At 36.1% G+C, this 20,491-nt stretch overlaps 1 protein-coding gene across 6 annotated transcripts in view; it reads left to right on the plus strand.

The window, feature by feature from the left end:
* Positions 1–19,567, plus strand: part of LOC105482273 (PLAG1 zinc finger) — a 48,791-nt gene extending 29,224 nt beyond the window's left edge. The window contains exons 2-5 of one of the 6 annotated variants that reach the window (XM_071068228.1): positions 3,350–3,454; positions 4,011–11,560; positions 14,368–14,726; positions 15,250–19,567. In XM_071068228.1, the coding sequence (XP_070924329.1) occupies positions 14,485–14,726; positions 15,250–16,510 (1,503 nt within the window). In that variant the 5' untranslated portion in view covers positions 3,350–3,454; positions 4,011–11,560; positions 14,368–14,484 and the 3' untranslated portion in view covers positions 16,511–19,567. The remainder of the gene's footprint in view (positions 1–3,349; positions 3,455–4,010; positions 11,561–14,367; positions 14,727–15,249) is intronic. The other 5 variants (XM_071068230.1, XM_011742295.3, XM_071068229.1 and 2 more) reach the window with 5 other exon arrangements.
* Positions 19,568–20,491: the final 924 nt, after the last annotated feature.

The following is a 20,491-nucleotide window of genomic DNA, read 5'->3' on the forward strand; positions in this document are numbered from 1 at the left end:
AATGCCCTACTTTCTTCCCTGTATCTTTATCCCTAGCATGGAAGCATTCTCTTGTCTCTCCCTCTGGGATCTTGAGTTCCCCCTTAGCTACCCCCTATTTTATTTTTCTCTTTAGATGCAAAACTCCTAGAAAGAAAACATCCTCTTGTTGGATGTCATTTCCTTGTCACCCAATGAGCTATCCTTACTTACACGTTCTCATTCTCCCTCCCCCCATTCTCTCACTCCCTCCCGCCCCACTTCTCTTGCTGTAGTTTGGCATCCTCATGCCTAAGTGGTGAACCTATGGGCCGGTCCTATAGCTCTTAGCATTTTTATATTTTTGTGGTTTCCACCACACTTTCCTTCCTTCTCCTTAAAGTTCTATCTCTGCTCTTTCTCCCCTTAAATTACCTGATTTTGCCTCATAGAGGTGATCTTTCGGCTCCATCAGCAGTTAACCAGTAATTTGGCTTGAGTCTGTCTCTGTAAGAGTTGGCTGTACAACTATCATTGTCTTTCTTCCTCATATCTCTTTTTGTTAATACTATTGGGCACATAAGTAGACTTTCTTCTAGTAAATCTTATTTTTGCTGGTTTTCATGTCTGCTTTGGATAACTCCAACACATATCTTCTGTGTCTCATTCAAACAAGCACTGCCTTTCCTCTCTCTCCCATCCTACCTCCCCAAAGCATTTGCTGTTCTCAGTGCTTTCGATCCATTTGGTGTTTTACAGTTGCCAAACATCTCATAATGAGTACATGAGTGTGAACAGTCCAGCCCATTGGGCACTTTTCTCACCTGAATCTGTACAGCATGTATAAACTATGCTGCATGGTAGCCAGAAGGTCATCTTAGAATCTAATAATCTATGGTTCTAATCCCTGACTTCTTTTTTGCAGTCATGCCCACCCCTACAGCCACACACACGCTTTTTTCCTTTGTCTTTCTTAATTGTACATTTTTTAAGGCAAAAATTACCAAATATCCATAGTACTGGTTTCCTTTTCTGACCTTCTGTGGTACTTTTTTATACCATATAATATTGTTTTTAAATGTTGATTTGTCACTCCGATACCACCTTATGGCAGATTTTATTTAACATTTATATTTCTTAACTTGACAAAAGGTATATATTCTTTTTTTACATACATACTTTAAGTTCTGTGGGATACATGTGCAGAACGTGCAGGTTTGTTACAATAGGTATACACATGCCATGGTGGTTTGCTGCACCTATCAACCCGTCATCTACATTAGGTATTTCTCCTAATGCTGTCCCTCCACTAGCCCCCCACCCCCCGCCCCGACAGGCCCCGGTGTGTGATGTTCCCCTCCCTGTGTCTATGTGTTCTCATTGTTCAACTCCCACTTATGAGTGAGAACATGTGGTATTTTGTTTTCTGTTCTTGTGGTAGTTTGCTGAGAATGATGGTTTCCAGCTTCATCCATGTCTCTGCAAAGGACATGAACTCATCCTTTTTTATGGCAGCATGGTATTCCATGGTGTATATGTGCCACATTTTTGTTATCCAGTCTATCACTGATGGGCATTTGGGTTGGTTCCAAGTCTTTGCTATTGTGAACAGTACCGCAATAAACATAACGTGTGCATGTGCCTTTATAGTAGCATGATTTCTAATCCTTTGGGTGTATACCCAGTAATGGGATTGCTGGGTCAAATGGTATTTCTGGTTCTAGATCCTTGAGAAATCGCCACACTGTCTTCCACAATGGTTGAACTAATGTACACTCTCACCAACAGTGTAAAAGCATTCCTATTTCACCACCTCCTCTCCAGCATCTGCTGTTTCTTGATTTTTTGATGATTGCCATTCTAACTGGTGTGAGATGGTATCTCATTGTGGTTTTGATTTGCATTTCTCTAATGACCAGTGATGATGAGCTTTTTGTCATATGTTTGTTGGCCACATAAATGTCTTCTTTTGAGAAGTGACTGTTCATATCCTTCGCCCACTTTTTGATTGGGTTTTTTTTTCTTGTAAATTTGTTTAAGTTCCTTGTAGTTCTGAATATTAGCCCTTTGTCAGATGGATAGATTGCAAAAACTTTCTCCTGTTCTGTAGGTTGTCTGTTCAGTCTTTGACAAACCTGACAAAAACAAGCAATGGGGAAAGGATTCCCTATTTAATAAATGGTGTTGGGAAAACTGGCTAGCCATATGCAGAAAACTGAAACTAGACCTTTCCTTACACCTTATGCAAAAATTAACTCAAGACGGATCTAAGACTTAAATGTTAGACCTAAAACCATAAAAACCCTAGAAGAAAACCTAGGCAATACCATTCAGGACACAGGCATGGGCAAAGACTTCATGACTAAAACACCAAAAGCAATGGCAACAAAAGCCGTAATTGACAGATGGGATCTAATTAAACTAAAGAGCTTCTGCACGACAAAACGTATATATTCTCCAGCCACAACTAACTTGTCTGCTCCTACAGAACAGGAATCATGTCTGTCTGTACCCATAGTAATTCAGATTGGTACCATACATAATAGGTGTTGGTAATGTTTATTCCATCAGTGTCACATATTCGTCTTAGTAGAGTGGTAACCATGTATAATTGAGCCTTGACCCTCTGGTGTAGGGAAATGAAGCAAGTGATTTTCTGCATAGAACTTGTGGCTTCCTTTTCTCTCCTAGTTAATATCCCTAGAGATTGGTCTTCATAACCTGCACCAACAGACGGATGCTGAAGATAACCCAAAACATTGAATACTTCAGAATACATTTTGCATTTTCTTTGTATGTCGTTGAGGATGGACATGACCTGGGAATTTAATTGAAAACAAGCAATAATCACATCATAAAGACTAATTCAAGAGCTCAGAAATTCTGGCTCCTTATTCTGCCTCTGCCTGAGGGCGCTCAGTGGCTTGCACCCTTCTCTGTGGACAGATGGCCTGGTCTCAGACTGAGGAAAGCACTCATGGGGCAAGATTTCTCCCATAGCGATTGTTAAGGACAAGATAGACACCACAAAAGGTTTTTCTGAAAACTGTGTTGTAGAGAAGATAATGGGTGTGTTTAGAACATAAATAAAGAAAGTAAGCAGCAGTTTTGAGAAATGATAGTAAACTTGAAATAATTTATCAAAATAAAAATGTGAGTAATCTAGATAACTGTGATTCAGGGGAAAATACATAAATCTAGGGATATTAATTTGTGTACTTTTCATTTTTCCATGTACTATATGTTTTTAACAGGATTTAAGATACATTTTTCAATAAAGTACAAAGAATGTGAATAAATGATAATGAATTAAAAGCAGTTTAGTACATATGCCATTAACCAGATTGGCCTGACTTTTGGAATTTAAAACTAACTCTTCTTTTCTTTTTAGGTTGCCTCTTGGTGCTGCCTTGGCCGTATTTGGCACCCAGAATGCTTCATTCTGTGACGGTCTATTAATAAGGTTGCCTTGCTAGAGTTTGGAGCAGGGCCTCAGGTAGGTGGCTTTTATCATTATATGGCATGACTTTCAAAGTGATTAATTATTCCAGTTCCTAAATACTATAAGATATAATATTAAAAGCTTTGAAAAGCATGCCACATAATAAGCATGCCACTTACGATCTTAGGGTCTATCAGTATGTACTGTGATCAGGACTTTAGTAATAATTATGGTTGAATGGGAGACCTAAAATACTAGCAAGGAACAATCTTCCTCACTCTTTCCACAAAACACATAGCTGCTGTAAAAACTTAATATTTGTTCCTGTTCCCCAGATAGCCCACAGATGTACTTTTAAGCTCTTCTTTCTCTAAATCTTGCTCAGTGATACACTATCCCATGTTGCCCTTATATCTATTTTTTTTTTTTTTTCTTTTTTCTTTTTGTCCTGGGAAGGATCCTGTTACCTATGGGCAGGTGGAGAGGGGGATTAGACTTGCTCACAGGGATGGGGCAGATGCTAGAATAAGGAACCCAATGCAACAAGAGCAATTTGCCAGCATTGTTGGGAAGAGGACACACACAAGCATCTAGATTTCCTAACCTGTAGGCGCAGCTCAGTGTCACAGAATCAAGGTGTAGCAATACTTGGAAATCCAGGCATACATGGATATGGTACCAGGTAAGTCTGTCAGTACAACCTTCAAGATAGGGTAGAGGGTGAGAGGCCAGGACCCCCAGCCCTAGGATGGGGAGACTGGAAAAAAAGCCAATGGTGACTGTGCCAGATACCAGGGGATGGGCTCCTAAACTCTTCACTGATGGCAGATGGGGGAAAGGAAGCCTTGGACAGGGTTTCACAAGATACATGAACAGAGCTTGACAATCAAATTAAAGGTACATGAATTGATCTGGCTAAAATTTTCTATAAGAACAACATTCTATGGGTTTAAGCATCAACGCCATTAACATTAAAATTTTAGCTATCTGTATACTATAAATATTTTAGCTATCTGTATACTATAAAAATCTTTCATGTTAGGGATTATGGATTTTTTTTCTTTTTCTTCTTTACTATAGTTTTTAAACTTGTTTTTAATGAAGTTGTTTTTTAGTAGCTAGAAAAAGGAAAAATGATTAGTTTTACTTAGCCAAACCACATTTATGCAGGTTTTCTCCTTTTTTATTCTCCTGTATCTGTAATCAGTTGAAAATTTTCTCTGATATTTTAAACATGATCCTCACATTTTATTTTCACATGAAGGATGTCCTTTTTTAAAGATTTTAAATTTTACTTTGTTCCTTTTTCCTTCCCATAGAAATTCACTCACTATTTCTAAATCATAAATCATGATCAATACAGGTTCCATGTGCTTAAGGAGCTATGGAACAGGACATTTAAAGCAGAAGTGTTCTAAACATCCAGGCTGGCTGAGTGCTACCCAGGTTTGTATCCGTGCTTGGCGGGCTCTGGGTAGCACGAGCCTGAGACTCCCTGGCTTTTGAGGTCTGCCAAAGCAGGTGACACCTCTCCTGGGGACACGGAAGCAGTACGGACTCCCAGGTGGCGGTGGTGCTTTCCCTAAGTTCCTACCTCTCTGCCAAAACAAACTAACCATGTATTTCTCTGGGGCTTGTCTTCTGAGCTTGCTTTATAACCAATGTGAAATTTCAGGAGACCTGAAACATATTTACCTGCTAGGTTTGATTCCTGAAATTCCCTTAAAGGGACCACAGTTCTGTTCAGCAAATGTCTGCTACAGGCTAGGGTGCTGACCAGGTGCTAGGGATATGAAGATGAATAATAGCATCCCTGCTGATGAATTTACTGTCACTGGGGGAAAGACATATCAGGTCATTTCAAGAAGAGCTTTCCAGTCCATATTAAGGGTAAAAGGTTCAGAGAGGTAAGGTTTTCAAGGTCATTCTTGATCAAATAGAATTAGTCAAGGAATATAGATAACAAATCTCTTCTAATTGTTCCAGCCAAGAGAGTACATGGTGTCCTCTAGAGGGAGGCAGAGGAGAGAGCAGCTACCCTTGATATGACGGTTTTGCCTAGAACTGATCCTGTTTAACCTTAACTATGTGGGAATAAATAGAAATGGTTGTTTCTAGAAGTGATTTTATCCTGGACATCCACATGGGCATAACTTAGGGAAGACAGATGGATGGTATGTGCAGACCTGAACCAGGCCACAAATTCTGTTTTCATTACATTTTTTAGTGCTACTCAAGCATTAGCACATATACAACATTTATGCCATAGCACAAGCCCATCTTTAAAGTACACTTTACTTTGAGATGGCTTAAAACTAATTCTCTGCTTGAGCTTTTATAGCTAAGTAAAACTTAAATTTATAGCTAAGTAAAATTTTCTTTCCTTAGCACTTTTATAAAGTGTCTGATGTCTGCCTTTTTGTTTGAATTTATAGACAGATTCAGTATGAGTGCTTGACAGTTCAGACATGAAATTTGGATTATTCTGTATTTGCGATTTTAATAGCATTAGGCAATTAACTATACATGAATGGAGGCATGTTCTCCAGATATTTAGGGTCCTTCATTTTTATAGTTGGTGTCAAACATTTTTGTTGTACCCCCAGAAACTTAAGCAGTTACTGGTAATAAGATCAATAACTTACCACAATTTGGGATACATGCAGTTTTCAGATTGAGCTGACCTGTGGGCTACCTACTTTGTAATCAGACCCAGATCACCAACATTTTGGGACTGTTTTGTAGAAAAAAAAAAAAGCACAAGAAATTATCTGAAAATAGAGTACTGATTAATCTTACTTTGCATTCAGATATAATTGCCCTTCTTTGCTCTCTGAAGCATCATTGCTTCCCTTTTGCACAATTTCTTTTTCATTTCCTCTTTGAAAATACTAATGGCCCTGTGTGAAGAAAATGAAAATATCTCAGTATTGTACCACCCATTGTATTTTTAAGTCTTTTTATTTTGATAAAAATATACAGTCGTAGGGAACCCCTCCCCACCCCCCACCCCACATAGCAGTTAAAATGAAGTGCTTCTAAGTTATGGATCACTAGAAGGGAGCTTTCGGTTGGGCATGGTGGCTCACGCCCGTAATCCCAGCACTTTGGGAGGCCAAGGCGGGTAGATCACTTGAGGCCAGCAGTTCGAGACCAGTCTAACATAGCAAAACCCCCATCTCTACTAAAGATACAAAAAATTAGCCAGTATGATGGTACATGCCTGTAATCCCAGCTGCTGCAGAGGCTGGGGCACGAGAATCGCTTACACCTGGGAGTTGGAGGTTTCAGTGAGCCAAGACTGCACCACTGCACTCCAGCCTGGGTGACAGAGTGAGACCCTGTCTGAAAAAAAAAAAAAAAAGGAGTTTTCAAAAGAGAAAAACAGTTTTTAACTTAACATGGCATTTTTGCTCTATAAAATAAATAACCAAGGAAAATATGTCTGAAATCGGAGATATTTACTTGATACTCCTTCTTCATTGGGTTATCAATTCATTCTCTCTGGGTACTCTAGAAAATGAGTGGCCTGAAAAGGAACATCCTACTTGTAGAGATAAGAGAACTGATATTGGGGTTTCCTGATTCCACTTTGGAATTCATTGACTTTTTCCTGTTGGTTCTTACACAAAAAGTTATGCCATTTTTCTCCTCACTTCTCAAATAGTTGTATGCTAAATATAAGACATTTCTAAACATCAGTAAGGCTAATTTTTATGGTAAATTTCAAAAAGATGAACTATATTTTAATGAATTGCTCAAAATGAGTTAAAAATATAAAACAATAATTCAAAAAGGGCATCCTTATTTTTTATTAACTTTAGTTAACTATGACATCTAATTTAGGAAAGTAAATACTGAGTTTTCCACATTCCAGTTATAAAATGCATTTTTGGGGACCTGCTGTAACTCAGGCGAGTTAGGTACATGTCTTGGCTATGTCTCCTGCTTCTCAGTAGTTGCTCCAGCTCCTTTCTGTTCCCCTCTGTAGGAACCAGCAGCCCCAACTGAGGGTCTCGTTGTCCTTCCTGCCCCATACCAAGGACTAATGCAAGCATCAGGCATGTTTTCACTTTGGAAATTTTTATTAGGAATGGGAGCCAAATTGATGTTATCTACTGGTATTAGTTGATTTCTTGGTATTAAGGTTAGAGAATGCTTGTTTTCTGAGGCAAAATAAGTATTTTTAGATAACCTTTTATTACAATTGCTATTGTTTTAATCTAAGACTTTTCAAATAGCTGCTTAGTTTCAAAAAAAATACTGTTCTATTAGCTTATTCAATTTGTTGGACCAAATTTTGTTCATACTACATTATCTTTGACTTGAATATAGATATATACAGTTGTCCCTTGATATTCGTGAGGGATTTAGTTTCAGGACTTCCCTGGGATACCAGAATTCACAGATGCTTAAGTCCCTGAAATAAAATGGCATAGTATTTTCATATAACTTATGCACATCCTCTCATGAACTCTTCACGTCATCTCTAAATTACTTATAATACTTAACGCAATGTAAATACTATGTAAATAGTTGTTATACTGTACTGTGTAAGGAATAATGACCAAAAAAGTCTGTACATGTTCAATACAAATGCAGTTTTTAAAAAATATTTTCAATCCATGGTTGGCTGAGTCCATGGATGCAAAACCCACAAATACAGCGGGCCAACTGTAAATTCTGTCTTATGTCTATTACGATGACTAAGCAAGCCTGTAGGTCATTGTGGTGCTGGTAAGCACTTGGCCCTGCTTTAATTTTTTTTCATTCATTCAACAGTTATTTTAACTGCCTTTTATGGGAAACAACAGTGAATAAAACTGGCACAACCTCTCTGCCCCTGTACTGTCTGCAGCTGATTTTTCATTCTTAGGTTTTTATAAGATAGTTTTTTTCCTGTTATTTTTCACTAATAAGTGATTTTACAGACCTATGGAAAGTGAATGCTATAAAAATTTACAAATTATACAGAAACACCGAAGTTGTTTCTTAAAAATGTTCTAAGTATACTGTTGCTCTTACTTCTAAACTGCCTTCAGTTATTATCTTAGTAATAGATGATTTCACATTATTCAAAACTCTCTTGTGTTTCATACATGTAAATTACAATATTAAAAACTGGTAAGTTTCCTTTTGCAACCTACTTTATTTACTCTATATGAAAAACCTGTTTTAAGGAAATTTTTTTAATTCTTCTGAATTACTTACTAAAGGCATCTTGTAAGCATAAAGGAGGATAAAGCTTTGATGCTTGATGGTATTTGCCCTTAATTAGCAAAATCTATGTTTGACTTTTAAATATGAAATAATTATTGATGCAGGTAAGTGAAAAAATTCACAGCTCTTAGCAAAATGATTATCAGAACTATGGAATTTAAAATATAGATGCAGTTTTAATACAGGCCTATTCTTTTGCTGGCATCTCATAGGAACTGATTTTAGTAGACCCTCTGCCGTATGACTCATTTTTGCTTGTTAGTTTTCTATGAGAGTCACTGTTTTGGAATAATGTAAAACATCAGAAAATAAACCTGGGTGTGTGTGCACAAGCACTCCATACTGTATTGTTTCTGTATGCAAAGTTGCCCTAGAAAAAAATGCTTCTTCTGGTACCAATAAAAACTAGAAGCGTACTCTGAACTGCTGTTCATCACAGAGTGATTTGAAATGGGTGTATGTATTTTCTACTTTGATTCACAGTTCGTCAGACCAAGGCAAAGAAGAATTTTCATCACTTGAAAAGCACAGTAACCAATCTATCTAACTTTTCAGTTAGGATTACATAAATACAAACTCTTCAATTTTTATTATATCAATCCAAAGAATAATTTCTAACCAGTCCTGCTTTCTTTTTTGGGGGGAAATATTTAGCAGAACTTTGAAATTATCTGGCAACTCATAAGAACTCAAAATAGGTTCAATTTAGGGAAATTAAGAAATTCGAGATTATATTTTGGGATAAAATAAAGTAAAATGATTGGCTGTGTTGTTTTAGACTGTAAAATATATAGCATGGGTAATTTCTAAACTATTGGAATATGTCACAATATACATAATTTTAAACTGTTGAAATACTTAGATGCTGAAGTTTTTTATTGTAAAATGCCATTGAACAATAAGCATAAATAAAGATTTTATGAATGTATTTGAGAATGCAATAAAATTTATATGGATTGGAGAATAAAGGAAAAAATACATAAACTTATTGTTTACTAGTTAACTTGGGTTTTCAATTTGTTTCTACCCAAATCGTTATCCACTCAGACAGATGTATTAGCTATTACTTTACATTAACAGCTGTTTAAATTATTTAAAACTGACTTTATAAACTGTCTTTTAAACTTTTTAAGTCTTAAATTTATTTCCTTTTGGATATTTGGCAGCTCTAAAAGAGAAAATAGGCACTGTCCCCTCTTTTGATCTTTTAAGTGTAGTGACAGGATTTATCCACTTGCAAATTGGTTTGCTAACCTGCCTTGTCATAGAAAATAGTAGAATAAAAGTGAAGTCGTGGTTTTAGGGCATTCATCCCTTCTTTATCACACATATGCTGTCAAGTTGTTCATCTTCTGTGGGCCTCTCACCTTAAAATGGCAATGATGGTAAACACATCCACCTCTCAGATTCATTGAATTCCAGGGAGATAATAGAGATGAAAACACTCCACACGTGTCAGGTATTTATATTCTTAAAATAACATAATGACACAAAATGGTCTTTCATATTCTTAATTACCCTACAAAAAACTCAATATGTGCCCTGGGCAAGTAAGTATTTACAAAGTTAATGTTGTTATTTTGTAATTTTGATGTGCAGAATTCCGTTCTTCCATTTATGCATGTCCTGTGCTTTACAAAAGAATGGAGCTTTTGCTTTAATGTTTAAAATATCTTTTGTAGGTCTAAATTTTTGCTTTTCTTGTCTTTTAAACTATAAAAAACTGCTGCTTTCAGATATACCCTTGGCATTTTTATGATGATGCTTGAATGCCTTCTATTAAATACCTGATTTAGATATCATCAAATTCTTCAAGAATGAAAGTTTTATCACAGGGGACATTTTTAGATTTGTGTTAAGAATTTGAAAGTTATTTTTATTTAACCTGTCATTAACATATCTGTTTGTTATTATATTTTAACTATTTGATTTAATTATCCCTTTATAATCATGATTTCTGAATGTTCATCTTTAAAATACTCTGAGTTTACTGATCTCTTATGCCTTGTGCTCTCTACAATAGATGATTCTAGATTATTCTGACTTTTGACCATTATTCTTTTCATGTTTACTTGTACAATCAAGAATTAACAGATTTTTTTCTGTGTGTGATCTCAGTCTACTAATGATCATACTACTGATAGACATTATAAGCTACTTCAAGAGTTTTCAACAATGACCTCTTAAACCAAATGATGCTGTCTTCCTAACACCCCCTTCTTCTGTAGCAAATCTATATTTAACTTCTCTTGCATGCTTTTGAAATCTAAAGAGTGCAGAGTTGTTGCTACATTTCAGCCATCCTTGCAGCATCCTGAAAAATAAATTGGCAGGTTTTGCAGATAGCAAAAGTATAGCTCTGAGAAGCCCCAGTTGTGCTAGTGTGCACAGTATGGGCGTGAGTGCTTTCACCGGGAGCCTGTTGTTCTTTGGGTGGCTCCAGATACATCCTCCGAAAGGGGCCTAAGATTGTCACTTCCATAATATTAATAAACAATAAAATTTTGATCATTTGGTTTATAAACAGTAGGCCTAATATCCATTTCAGTAGGTAAGTCAGATTTTAGAAATAATAAATTTGGGAAAGAAGTGGGGAGTCATTCAGCATCACAAATTGCTATTTATCTAGGTAATACTTTTTATTTATGCATTTATTTGGTCATGTAAATGTGCTTAGACCTAATAAACATATGTAGTTGGTGAAAATTAATGCATGACTCATAAGCAGAGTATGGAATGTAAGCATGTGCCATGAAACTGCAATTCTTTTATCCTGTATTTTCCATCATTTACACACCGGTTCCATTTAGAGGATAGTCCATTTTCACTTTTTTTTCATAGATTGGCCAAAATGGGAAGGATTGGATTCCACTCTCTTCCACGAAGAGTCAATGGGACTGGCTAAGATCAAAGTCTGAGGCTTTTTCCATCTATAATCAGGTATGCATTGAACTGAAAATCACTGTAATTCTGTGCATGCACCTTTAAAGTATTTGACTGATATGCATATTATGAATGTGGTCTTTTATTAGATTTTGAGCTCACAACCTTATCCTATAGTTTGAAATGCACCTATGATAATTAATTTGAGTTTTGTAATATACTAAAATAAAAAGGTGTTAATCAGCCATGAAAAAATTTCAGCTGGTCTTAGAAAAGTGTAATATTTGAAATCAGTGCAATCTTCATTGCTCAGTATGTACATCCAAAGATAACACAATTCATTTGTTACTCCATATTCATTATCACCAATTTTAGTACAATCAAATGTTTGTATATTGCATATTGGTGCACTTCTAATAATTTTTCTAATAACTTAGAAGTTGTTTTTCTTAACTGGAATTCTCTGCCTGTTATGGTTGGATTTTATAACACAATGGCAAATATGACCAGTCTTTGAAGTATTTTCAGATATTAGTTATATACAGGGATTCAGATACTTTGCATTCCATGTAGATTTTGCAATTGTGAAATGATCAACTTGTTTCCCACGATGTTCTAAATAGGTGCATAGAAGTATCAGGTTAGGAAATCAAATAATGAAAATTAAAGTTTGTTTCCTGCCTTGGTAGAATGCTTTATGCCAGTTTATAGTGTCATTACTGGTCACAGCAGAATAGCTGTTTAGATATTTCCGAGGGAGGCAGAGGACCTAGCTTTTGAATGAGAATATAACAGAAAAAGAGCAAGAAGTCCTTGAGATCCAGAAAATCTAAAACAAAAAGAACGTATGTTACCATTGGTAATGTCAGTTGCATTGTGTTAATGTCACTTTTAAACAGCAAGGCGGATTTTTAGACCATTTGAATAGCACAAAGGCCTTGCCTTTATCTACCCAATAAAGAAAGACACTTGAAGCAAGTACTGATGAACTTACCCATATGCCTTACCATTTTAATTAAGCGAGTGGATAATTGCTGTATTTTGCCTGTTTAGAAACAGCCTTCACATTAAAATACAGTAAGACCTGTTGTAACATACAGTTAATTTTACAAAAATGTAGATAGATAGAGTTCCTGTGAAAGTATAACTGGAATCCGTGAAAGTCAGTCTAATAGTAGCTTGGTAGTAGCTTGGGACAGCAAGTGTCAGTGTCAGTCTGGTGCCAAAACAAAGTGATATAAGGAAGTTTTGGTTTTCTTTTTTTAAACATGTAGTAGGGTGAAAAAATCAATTGATTAGTAGTTAATAACAGTCATTTCGTCATATTCAAGTTTTCAATTTAAAAATCAGATATTTTTAAAAGAGGTTGCAGGTATTATTTCTATGGTCTCTTAAAAGTACATCACAGGCCAGGTGTGGTGGCTCACGCCTGTAATCCCAGCATGTTGGGAGGCTGAGACTGGAGGACTGCTTGAGCCCTGGGGTTCAAGACCAGCCTGGGCAACATAGTGAGACCCTGTGTCTACAAAAAATAAAAAATAATTAGTCAGGCATAATGGCATGTGCCTGTAGTCCCAGCTACTCGGGAAGCTGAGGCACTTGAAGATAGCTTGAGCCCGGGGAAGTCAAGGCTTCAGTGAGCCATGCTTGCCCCACTGCACTCCAGCCTGGGTGACAGAGTGAGACTCTGTCTTTTAAAAAAAAGAAAAAAAGTACATCACTCTATTAGCCTTTACAAACGTTGAAGAATTGGATCTTTGAGGAGTTGGTTTTCTTACCCTAGAAACAGAATCAATAATATTTACTATGTTTTGTCAATGAATTTTTAAAGGTTTTAATTGATTTTTAAATTTTTTGTTTAAAAAGATATACTCCTTGCTGTACAATATGTACATTTCATTCGTTTTTGCAGCACCAATAACAAATTGAGACTCTGACATACCTTTTTGCCAACCTTAAACACCTCTTTGATGATGTGTTGTGTGCCATGTCAGAAGTCCACACAGGTCTGCTGCACAGGGGTTGCAGGTGTGTCCAAAGGCCAATGCCTTCAGCTCTCGGGGATGCCTGCTGACTCATTTACCTACTAACCTCAGTGTGCCTAAAATTTTTGTGATGTGAAAAACGATGAGGAAAATTACATTAACCATGTCTTTCTCCCAAAATGACAAAGAACCATGCGCTTCACCTAATAAAACATCAAAAGGTTTTACTATTTGAAGAATTAGTATTTGTTGGGAAGATGAATAATTTCTACTCTTGACTCAGGAATCCCTCAGAGTATGATGACACTGGTATAATGCATCACTTTGGGTGGTGCATTCAACTCTTTCAGGCCTCTAGTGTCTCTGCGTGAAGTACCTCTTCCACAGACTTGCTGGTTCACAAGGTGCCTAAAAGAGTTTACAGTTGCTTATCTCTGTTTTCCTATAATGCAGTCTGACTAGAGCTGACATGCACAAATCAAACTGATTTTTAAAGACTGAAATATTTGCTGAAACGTTTTTAGTCAGATTTATGTTCTCTCATCCTTTGTAAAAATTGAAGCTTAATAATGCCACTTTTTAGAGTCATGTTTTGATGCTTCATGAGAGTTCCTGAAATCACTACTGCTATGCCTAAGTAAAACATGTGTCAAGTGGAATTTCAGGGTATGTATGAACTGTTCATTCTGAGCAATGCATTTCTATGTATTTTGACAAATATAAAGAAACCTATGGGGTTTCTAATGTAATGATATTACATTAGACCAGCTGAATCCATTTTATTGGTTTCTTTTTTAATTCGAAAGCATCACATAGCAAATAAAATTTTTAAAAATTGAGTTTAGTTACAAACTAGTTGTTTCTTATTTTTTTTTCCAGTCCCTTTTTGCTTTCTTTTACGACCACATGAAACTTGAGAAGCCACCTAAAGCTATATCATTTAGTGGAGTTGGGCAGTTCCCAAGTGTCCAACAAGAAGGCCTGGTTTAGGCTGCGATGGCCACTGTCATTCCTGGTGATTTGTCAGAAGTAAGAGATACCCAGAAAGTCCCTTCAGGGAAACGTAAGCGTGGTGAAACCAAACCAAGAAAAAACTTTCCTTGCCAACTGTGTGACAAGGCCTTTAACAGTGTTGAGAAATTAAAGGTTCACTCCTACTCTCACACAGGAGAGAGGCCCTACAAGTGCATACAACAAGACTGCACCAAGGCCTTTGTTTCTAAGTACAAATTACAAAGGTATTAAACTCTATTTGTCTTTCAGATTATATTTTCTCTTATGTTGGCTGTTTGAAGCCATTGTAAACGTATGTATTTGTATACACATTTTTCAGCTAATTTGCAGAGAGGAAATGTTAAGTAGATTAGACATTGGTTAGTTTTTAGTATTCTGAATCACATACTTTTATGTGTTAGTGTCTTTGGACTTTTTAAAATAAAATGCTTAATGGGTAGAATTTCCATTTGTAGAATGAAATTACAACAAGAAAAGGGTAAGGACGTTTACGTGAGTATATTCAGTCTTGCTCATTTGCTTTTGTAATGATAGCTGGAAACCAGCAAAAACTAAAGTGGCAACTTAAATGGCTCAAGTTTTGCAGTAATTAGGTATATTAACTATCCTTGTGGTATATATTAAGTTAAACAGTTTCCATTACTAAGGGAATTCTGTGTTAGCATAGTAGTTTAGCTTCCATTTGAAAAGTGAATACATGCCATTTTTGTCATGATAACTACTTATAGATTATATCTGTGTTTAAAGGCACATGGCTACTCATTCTCCTGAGAAAACCCACAAGTGTAATTATTGTGAGAAAATGTTTCACCGGAAAGATCATCTGAAGAATCACCTCCATACGCATGACCCTAACAAAGAGACGTTTAAGTGCGAAGAGTGTGGCAAGAACTACAATACCAAGCTTGGATTTAAACGTCACTTGGCCTTGCATGCCGCAACGAGTGGTGACCTCACCTGTAAGGTATGTTTGCAAACTTTTGAAAGCACGGGAGTGCTTCTGGAGCACCTTAAATCTCATGCAGGCAAGTCGTCTGGTGGGGTTAAAGAAAAAAAGCACCAGTGCGAACATTGTGATCGCCGGTTCTACACCCGAAAGGATGTCCGGAGACACATGGTGGTGCACACTGGAAGAAAGGACTTCCTCTGTCAGTATTGTGCACAGAGATTTGGGCGAAAGGATCACCTGACTCGACATATGAAGAAGAGTCACAATCAAGAGCTTCTGAAGGTCAAAACAGAACCAGTAGATTTCCTTGACCCATTTACCTGCAATGTGTCTGTGCCTATAAAAGACGAGCTCCTTCCGGTGATGTCCTTACCTTCCAGTGAACTGTTATCAAAGCCATTCACAAACACTTTGCAGTTAAACCTCTACAACACTCCATTTCAGTCCATGCAGAGCTCGGGATCTGCCCACCAAATGATCACAACTTTACCTTTGGGAATGACATGCCCAATAGATATGGACACTGTTCATCCCTCTCACCACCTTTCTTTCAAATATCCGTTCAGTTCTACCTCATATGCAATTTCTATTCCTGAAAAAGAACAGCCATTAAAGGGGGAAATTGAGAGTTACCTGATGGAGTTACAAAGTGGCGTGCCCTCTTCATCCCAAGATTCTCAAGCATCGTCATCATCTAAGCTAGGGTTGGATCCTCAGATTGGGTCCCTAGATGATGGTGCAGGGGACCTCTCCCTATCCAAAAGCTCTATCTCCATCAGTGACCCCCTAAACACACCAGCATTGGATTTTTCTCAGTTGTTTAATTTCATACCTTTAAATGGTCCTCCCTATAATCCTCTATCAGTGGGGAGCCTTGGAATGAGCTATTCCCAGGAAGAAGCACATTCTTCTGTTTCCCAGCTCCCCCCACAAACACAGGATCTTCAGGATCCTGCAAACACTATAGGGCTTGGGTCTCTGCACTCACTGTCAGCAGCTTTCACCAGCAGTTTAAGCACAAGTACCACCCTCCCACGTTTCCATCAAGCTTTTCAGTAGGATTCTGGGACATGGATTTATTACAGAAATGTATGTGTAGCCGTGCCCTAGATGACCATTTTTATTTTAGTGCCTACTTTAAAACAGTATAAAAATTTCTGCTTTTGTATAATACAAATTTTCATTAAGCCAGTATAAAATAGAAACTAGCTTTTAAAACGAGCTTTGGAACCATTTGTGTTCAGTTATGTTTACCTGGGTATTTTGTCCTGATTCACTGCCAATTGTCATATTTTAAGAGGTTGGTTTTGTTTTGTTTTTTTTTTTCCATATAGGAAAGCCATTATTAGTAGTAAATCTTTATAAATCCCATTTTCAAATTACTTTTAGATCTTAAAATTTTCATTTTTGTCTAATAACAATGGCTCTACCTTTTGACATCTGGCTCATTAAAAGTTTAGCAATAGAATGTAAATTGTATAAAATGTTTTTGAATAACTAAAGGGTTTAAATTTTGTTACTAGCATCTAAATGGATTAATAATCAAGTACTTCAAATGAATTAAGAGTCCAGTTTGGGAAGATAACAGATGTTTGTTAGATACACCATAATTTCAGATCAGTATATTCTGAAGACTCGCCATTGTCTGGCTAAAATATTTGCCATCTTTATTATGAGCCTTTAAGAAAAATAAACCCTAAACACAAAGCATCAGTATTTATAGCAAAAAGAAACTCTTTGTTAGGTGACATGGCATTTCGTGCCACTTAATAGTTGGCCCTAAATTATTACACAGGATATTTTGTCATGTTTCATCCTTCTTAACATGCTACCTTTTCATTTAATAATAGTAATAATGTATGGCATTGGGGTCTTCAGAGTCAATACATAGGTAGATCTCTTTAGTCTTTTCCACCTTTCACATCCAAGGGGTGGGTCAAGTACAGCCAGCAATTTATTTTGATTGTTGGTCCATGGTTAGTCCATAATCTAGAGCCATTGTGGAACTGCAGCCATGAGGTGTGTTTATCCCAGAGTGGACTGACCCAGCCTCTGTGGGTGACAGACTTCTAAGCAGGAAGATAGATGTGAAGAACATGGTTACATTTGGGAACTTGGCTAGGGATCATGGCCCCTGTAGCCACAGTTAAAAACTGGACTTTTTAGAAGTGAAGTGAAAGCATATCGCTTATATCATTTCTTGTTGAATTTGATACATTTTTCTTTCCCTTAAGAACCAAAAGCAGAAAACAAAAACAACAGTCCTACCCCCATGTTATCTTTCTGATTCAATGTGAATCCATCTTTCCTTGCAATTTTTTGGATGGAGAATTTGAAGTTAAATGCATTAGAAAACTACCCGAGGAACTACCACAAAGTTTTAAGTGACTAGAAATATATACAGTAAAATCCCACTTTGATGCTTCTCTGGGAAATGATAGGAGTGTTGCAAATAAGTTGAGTTTGTAGAGGGGAACAAAGTAAAGTAAAACAAGCCTATCTTAGTTAACATGAAAGTAACAATCGAGAATATATTATATTCACTGAATAATTATAGGCTTTTCCTCACCTTAGACAACCAACATAATCTTCTTAAAGGTCTAATTAATATATTTTTCTAAGGGTCAGTTGGGACATTAACCTAAGAAACATATCTATTAAGCACTTGTTAACACCTTATTTTGGGACCCTCTCCGTTGGGGATGGGGGCAAGGGTGGGAGGTTTTTAGAAGAGTATATATCTCTTTTAAAAAAAAAAAAAAAGAAAGAAAAATATTTCTGAGCACTCATTAGCCCTATATGGAAACTTCTTTCCTTTTTGTAGGGCCAGTTATCACTGCAGATTGCAATGTTTACCAAGAATTTCTAAAAATGAGTGCAGATTACTGAATATAATACGTTATTTAAAATATTTGGGAGTAGTATAATTTGTGGAGAAATGTAAATTGTAATAATGTAAATGGGGGCTTCTATATATATATATATAACACACACACACACACACACATATCGCACTTCATAGAATCAAAGTTGCTCTCTGAAGGAGCTTTGGCTCCTGATATTTTATCATGCTCCTATATTTTTTTAATCCTAGGAGCAGTAGTTTTTATACTTATGTATTTAAATTTTATTATGAAAAATTACATTTATTAAAAAAGTGTGTTCCAAAGGCATTAAAATTATATATGTTAATAAGGAAGTACATTTTTAAATTTTTCAAACTGCTCCTAGCTTTTGGTTAGGAGAATATTTGTTCTGAAAGTAGGCTTTTCGCTCTGCTTCATTACTGCTTCCTTTAGTTTCTATGAAACAGATTGCTTACCTAAATCTTTAGTTGAATGATTAGTGTTCAATATTGCTTTAATCACCATATAAAAGGAAAAAAATTGGTGACAGAGCACAAATAGAAAACCTATTTTTAAATAGAAATCACAAATAGCAAGTATGGAAGCACTACTTTATTCTGTTTAAAATTTACTTAAGAAGGCATCAAATTAGTGAACTGAGACATTGGCCTTAGTAGGCTGTATTCACTGCTAATTTTAAAAAGGGAGTACCAGGATTTATTAAGTAAAGCATTTTGGAAATGGGGAATAGCGCCATATATGTGTGTATCTGTGTATATATATATATAAATATATATATACACATACACACACACACACTTAAATCTTGCCCTGCATGAAATTCAAATATATGGAGGCACATCTTTCAGGGCATCAGTGTTAAAATTGTGGAGTCTTAATTTTCATATGTACACCTCTTTGCCTGTTCCCGCCCCCACAGACTTGAAATAACACTTCAGAGTAAGAGGGAATTCAGCTAATTTGTTTTGAAAATTGACTGTAGTGGTCACTAAACCCTTTTTGAGAGAATTTCTATTAAAGATGAGGCAGACTCGCTTATTTGAATTGCACAACATTCTAATAAGGATGTAACACAGAATTGGCTTTTTTTCCCCCTAGAAAAAGATTGTTTGTTTCAATGTCAACTAGATATGATTAAAAATAAGTATTGCCAATGCTGTTTTCATTCTCCAGTGGCCAGAATCATTATCCTTGAAATTTCTGGTAGTGCCTTAGCTTGGTTTAAAAAAAAAAAAAAAAAAAAAAAAGGGATTAACATTAAATAAAAGTAGTTTAGAATTTGGACCTCAGACAAGATATTGAACCTCATTCAGTTTCACTTCCACATGTGTGTACAAATTAGGTCACCAAACAGAAGTGTGAGTGTGGAAGGATCTTGGCACTGTAAGCAATGCTATCCATTGATGTATACAAGTACCTTTATAGTTATCGATCACTGTTAAAACTTTCATTTTAAAATCCTATTACCAAGTTCAGTTTTTTAAAACTTCAGTTGTCCTGGCTGATTATGCATCACTCTGTGTGCAGCTTTTTTATTTCATTTAGTGTTTCTTTCAAGCTGTGTATTTTTGCCTATTTGTTGCTTGTGCTTTATTTTTCTTAGTTATTTGTGGAATATAGTGATATATTGTGTTAATTTGGACAGTAGCGGTTTTTAAAAACCATATACTGACTGAAACATGAGCCAGAGCTGATTGCTTTATTAAGCTAATAATGAATGTTAAAGAGTACATATTTTCAGGATCGTTCATCTAGTGAGCAATACACATAGGCCAATATTTTTTTAAAAAATAGAGCTTGGTCAACCTCTATACTACACATATTACAAGATATAGCACTTTCAAAATGAATCTAAACCTTTACAGAAACTTGCTTATAGGTTATGCCTTTTAAGACTTATTATAATTCATTTCAAGTGCCATTAGATGATATATATGTAGGCCTTTGATATATAATGCTTTGTGTACAAAAATGGTAGATGGTATTTTAAACAGGTACATTTTTACAGTGTTTTCTTATCAACTTGCTATATTGCACAGAATCAGTGTGTGTCTTTTCATAAGGTTTTACAATGGTTTATTTTTTTACAAGGTTTACGTGTCTCAAAGCACACTGTCTTCCCAGTACGTAAGTTGAAAAATACCAGTTCACCCAAGTTGCTTCTAGCCTACTG

This window comes from Macaca nemestrina, chromosome 8 (genome assembly GCF_043159975.1).
Source record: "Macaca nemestrina isolate mMacNem1 chromosome 8, mMacNem.hap1, whole genome shotgun sequence".
Lineage (NCBI taxonomy): Eukaryota > Metazoa > Chordata > Mammalia > Primates > Cercopithecidae > Macaca > Macaca nemestrina.